General features: G+C 53.7%; 1 protein-coding gene across 1 annotated transcript in view; it reads left to right on the top strand.

The window, feature by feature from the left end:
- SHB (SH2 domain containing adaptor protein B) overlaps positions 1 to 5,550 on the top strand; it is a 135,096-nt gene that overhangs the window by 100,768 nt on the left and 28,778 nt on the right. Inside the window, exon 5 of the mRNA XM_012802300.2 lies at positions 5,505 to 5,550. Within this exon, the coding sequence (XP_012657754.1) occupies positions 5,505 to 5,550 (46 nt within the window). The remainder of the gene's footprint in view (positions 1 to 5,504) is intronic.

The following is a 5,550-nucleotide window of genomic DNA, read 5'->3' as shown; positions in this document are numbered from 1 at the left end:
AAAAAAAAAAAAAAATCATACTGAGAGAATGTCAGTACTCCAGGGGACTTTGAAGCTGACTCTGACTCTGCCCTTGTGCACAGACAGGCAGGCTGAGTCACAGGGAAGGTCAAGGCTGCCATCAGGTCAGCGGCAGACCCAGGTTAGGATGCACCTCTCTCTCCCAGCCCCAAGCTTGTCCTCTGCATGCCACATGCACCCTTACCTTCAATAGCCGGAGAAGGGACTGCAAAATCATCTGCCTGGTCCACCCCTCATTGTTACATTCTCATTTCTCATTTCATTGTGCAACAAATGAGTTCTTGAACTGAATCCTAATCCTTACTCGTAGAACTGAGTGTAAATTAGACTAATTTTCTGGACACCATGATGTTCTTGCTCCACATCTGTTCGATATTAGGTGGGCAAGGCCTCACTACTCTTGATTTGGGTTTTCTGAGGCCTTTGCCTAGGACGTCCCACCTCCAGTCAGTGGCCAGGTCCTGCCTGTTCTCTGCCCCTTTCCCTCCTGGCTGTCTCCAGCACTGTGTTGGCCCTTACTGCCCCTCGCCTCCTGCTTTACCAGGTCCTCCCTGTGTGCAGGTCCCTGCCTAGGTCTGAAACTGTCAGTGGCTCCCCTTTACCTCCAGGATAAAATCTCTGAACTGCCCCCAAACTGCTTTTGCTAACCATGCCACACACCTAGACTAGAGCAAGCAGCTGCTGGTACCTTCAGGTGTGACATGCTAGCTAAGCGAATGTGCATAACCACATCACATAGGAAATCAGGGTCCAGGAAGGGGCAGAGCCCTTGCAGCCCACCTCAGTACACTTGGCAACCCAGATCCTGCACCTCCTTTCTTCTTTCTCTTCCATTATCCCCACCCTTAGCACAGGTCTGGCCCAGAGTAAGCACCGCGTAAGGGCAAGAGATTTGCTCACTGCAAATGCAATTGGTGAGCCCTTCTCATGCTGTGCTGTGTTAGTCTAGGCACCGAAGGATTCTGGCCGCACCATCCCTCACAGGAAAAGTTCTCTGTCCATGTAGGATGTAGCGTTTTCTGAATGACGCCACATGCTGCCTGTTTAAGCATGTGCTGTCATCTCGGGAGGCTGCAGCCTCCTTTATGTTGCCCACTCCTGCCATACAGAGCACTCCCACCTGGTATTGTTAGTCATCCTTACCACCACGCAGGCTAGGGGGCAGGTTTTGCTTATTTATAATCAGACCATATGGTGTTAATCCAAGTATGATCTAGAGATGCCTGCCTGCTATTCAGTGTGCATCCTGACCAGCAGTGACCAGGTCTGCCTGGGCTCAGCCGGGGCCCACCCTACCCCACCTCAATCACCTTTAGGGTTAAGGTTGGGCTCTCTTTCCTTTCCCATTCCCGCCCGATAGGGGTCCCAGCCAAGTCCACAGTCACAACTGACTTTTGCTCCCCCATCATATCTCCCCAGCGTTATCCTGGCCTTCCAGAGCCCTGGTCCAAAAGTGTGATTAGGTAAAATCTCACTTTGAGTGGAGCCTAGTGACCCAGGCAGAGAGGATCACCTAATCCCCACCCCACCTGATGCTGCTTCAGAGTTCAGGAAGCCCCTTGGAGTCTGCTGCTCTCCTTCGCCTTAGCCCAAGGGGAGGTGGGAAAGCAGTGGTGTGTCCCATGTTGTGTGGGGTGACTGAGAATCAATGAGCACATGTCTGCTTGGGTACCCTTACCACCTGCCTCCCTCCTGGGATGGCGGAAAGACCATTCTGGTGCTCAGGGACTGTCCCTTCCTTGCTAGAGGCAATCTACCACCACCCCCACCCTGAACCTTACCATCGGCTTACAAGCATGTTCCAGTGGCAGGCTTTTCCCAAATAAATAAAATAACCTTGGCCTGACATCCTTCTCTAAGTACATTCCCCTGTTGGGGATAAAGGCTTCATGAGGGTAGGAGCTCACCTAGTTCACTGCCTCCCCTGTGCCCAGATCAGGGCCTGGCACATAACAGGTGCCCAATCAGTAGCTATCCGATGAAGGAACAAAGTCTCCCAAGAGCTTTTGGCACTGGTCCCCTCTCCATCGCCTGTCCTTCTCTCTCACCCACCACATCCAGCTCCACTTCTCTGCTGGGTCCTGGCTGACCCCTCTGCTCTGCGTGGCAGTCAGCACAAGTGACTGTGCCCTCCTTCCAGGACTCTGTGCTCCTAGTTTTCTTCCTGGCTTCTCACCTCTGCTTGACCTGAAGGCTCCACTTTCCGGGGCTCAGGTTCCAACTGTGTGCTCTCCCCGGTCCTCCCCCCTGTTCCTGGGGTGACTCGTGGATACATAGCCCCAGCCCACACCTCTCCCAGGACTTCTGAGCCCTCTGTCCTGCTGCTTTCCTGGCCTCTCCGCATAACTGACAAGTAAGCATCTCAGGCTCGATGTGTTCAGAGCGGGGCTCCTGATCTGGGAGCTTGTTCCTTGCTCAGCTTCTCCATCTCCTTACATGATATCACATCTAGCCAGTTATGGCTTACAAGTGCCAGCTCTCCAGAATCCATTCATTCCTCACCCTGCAGCCACTTCCCCTCTGAGTCTATACAGTAGCCAGCTAACTTCTCCCTCTGGCCTCTCCTCAGTTTATCTTCTGTATGATCTTTCTAGAACACGTAATATTTCTTAAGACTCTCTGGTTCACTATGTGTATGTGACTTAATTTTTTAAAAAAAAGACTCTCTGGTTCAAGCTTTTCTCCTTAGCCATAAGGCCTCAGGCAACTGGCCCCACCTCCTGCCTCACCCCTATCCCATACCACAGCCCCAGTCACAGTGCTCAGGCCATTTTTACCACCTTTCTGCTATGTAGACACCTCAAGTGCATTCCTACCTCAGGACCTTTGCACATACTATTTCCCCTGCAAAAGTTTTTTCTTTGACCTCCACATGACTGGCTCCTTCTCACAATACAGGGTCTCAGGACAACTGTTGTCTCCTCAGGGCCTCCCCTGATCATTCCTTCCTGAGTCAGCATGTCTCCTAACCCCAGTCACTACCTTATTGCCACCTCAGTCTTCCTACATGGCACTTGATGTTATCTGAAATCCTTTTCTTTCTGTTGACTCTTCTCTCTGCATCAGCCCCATGAGATCAGGATGTAGTGAGTGGTGAGTAAATATTAGATGAGCAGCAATGGTTGAGCCTCCCTAATCCCCTGGTTCTGACCTGACTGCCCAGCTCCACAGGGTGGAGCACAGCCCCAAGATGGCCCCCTGCCTGGATTCTCTTTACAGTTCAGTCAAGACTTAGGTCCAACAGCTGGCCCCGGCCCCAGCCTCAGCCCCAGCCCCAACAGGACCACCCAGGCCCAGCTTGACTTCTAGTCTACAGCCTCCCACTGACAGCTATGCCGTGCTAGCCTGGCTCCCCTGGTCCGGTGCCCTTTGCCTTCCTCCCCTTTGATCCTCGACCCTGCGTCCCCTGCCTTTCTCTCTGCATGGAGCAGCTGGGGAAGCTTATCCTGTTTACCACCAGGGATTATTTCTAACGAAGATCCAGCGGCCCCTGAGGCCCGCCTGCCGCTGCCTCTGTGAGCCAGGCTTGCTCCTGTGCTCAGGAAGGGGCAGGTGGTGGACAGCGCCTCTCCAGAGACCACTTTCAGGCCTGTCCCCCAGGACAGCTCAGCTTCAAGTGGCTGGAACTTGTTTTCCTAATAAAACGTTTTTGTCAGCTCACTGGGAGTGTGTTACACAGAGAAGTCTCCTGGCGGACAATCTTACCAAATCTGTTAACTCTTGTTTCTGAAATCAGCTCTTTGTCTCTCCCAGTCACAGCCACATATTCTTCCTAAAAGGTAATGTGGCCTTTTGTGTCACTGGAAATGTTTTAATTGTGGCAGTCATGCACACACACACACCATCTTCACATCCTCCTTTATGGATTTAACTTTAGACAGGAAGGCCACCCACAGGGGGCATGCTCCCCACCTCCTCCCGCAGCAGGCCTTCCCTCCAGATGACTAGCTCCATGGCTACCTCCTCCATGGCTACCTCCTGGACAGTCTGCCACTCACAGTCCCATTTAGTAGGGACACTCACGTCTACTCTCCAGTCCTTGGTTTTCTAAAGTTGACTTTTTTTTCCAGAGTTATAATTTTGTTATGACCACTGCTGCTGACTGTCGATGGCACTGCCTCACGGGTGGCAGGATGCCCACAGGAACAGGCAGTGGGTTTTCTCCTAAGCAGAATGTCAGTGTCAGGCTATCTGAGGCATTGTTTGTAGGGCACTACCAGGACACATCCCCACTTGCACCTGGCAATTTAAAATGCAGCCCGTGAACGGGCAGGAGCCTGCAATCATTATAGGTGGGGATGTCCCCCACGGTGCTCTGCAGGGGCAATCTCCCTCTGCTGATACTCGCAGCTGCCATTTGTTGAGAGCTGCCCCACACTAGGCCCTGCATGAGCCCTTGCTGTGGGTCCTCTGGTTCCAGCCTTCCAGCCCAAGGAGGTGCTGGTCTGATTGATGTTCACTTTATAGAGAGCAGAGGCTCAGCCCTGTCAGTGGCTTGCCCAGATCCACAGCTGTGCTTGTGCGGATGAGGCGCTCTCCAGCTGCTGCACTTCCCGGCGCCTCTGCGTCTCTTCCCGGCCCCCAGTCTCTCCTCACTCCACTGACCCCACCCCTCAGACACCACACTATAGGCAGACATGCTTTTTCTCTGAGTTGCCCACTCTGCTTTTCCAGTCAGGAAAATTAGGTTGCTGTTTCCTTCTGTGGTGGGGGCAGGGGCCTTAGTGAGGCTCCCCACACTGCATCCCCCCTTCTGGTGTACATAGTATCTGGGAGTAGCAAGGCTGGTGCCCACGCCGGGCCAGAGCCACCTCCTGCTCAGGAGCATGGTACAGCCACCTCACTCCTCTGCCCACTGTCCCCTGCCCCGCACATGTCAGGGTCAGCATGGCCCTCTTGCCAGCACCCTCTGATGGGTGTTCTATTCAGGACAGAAAAAGGCCTCTGGCCCAGCCAGCCTAGGGACCTTTTGCCCACCTCTTCCCCTTACTGTCTCACTCCTGTTTCCAGAACACTCCAGGCAGCCTCCTACCCCTGGCCCTGATCTTTGCCACCCTCCTCCTGCCAGGAAGCTCCTATCCAGGTTTCTCCCTCTGGGGCTGCTTCCCTGGCCTCCTGTGGGTCTGTGCTGAAATGTCACTCTGCAAAGCTTCCCTGCCTGAAATGGCAGCCCCCCCATAACCCCCAGAGGCATGACCTGTACCATTTCGTCTCCATAGCACCTGTCCCTGCGCCATATGCTCTGTGTTCACTTGAATGTCTGTGGCCTAACTCCTTGCACGGGAATGTAAGCTTCCTGGGAGACAAGGCTTTGCTGGCTGTCTTCTCCCCAGGATGCAGCAGTCGGTGGATGCTCACTGAATGAACGAAGGAAGTGTGACTACGCTGTAACGGGACTCAAGGGTGTTGAGCCTCCCTCAGGGCGTCAGGGCTCTGGGAGTCCTGCTGTGCAGGGCTCTGACCCTTCTCTGCTCTCTCACCAGATGGTATCACGGAGCCATCAGCAGAGGAGATGCTGAGAACCTGCTG

This window comes from Otolemur garnettii, unplaced genomic scaffold (assembly GCF_000181295.1).
Source record: "Otolemur garnettii isolate 467f Iridium unplaced genomic scaffold, OtoGar3 scaffold00014, whole genome shotgun sequence".
Lineage (NCBI taxonomy): Eukaryota > Metazoa > Chordata > Mammalia > Primates > Galagidae > Otolemur > Otolemur garnettii.
Note: the sequence above shows the minus strand (reverse complement) of the source record. Positions and strands in the feature narration are given on the sequence as shown.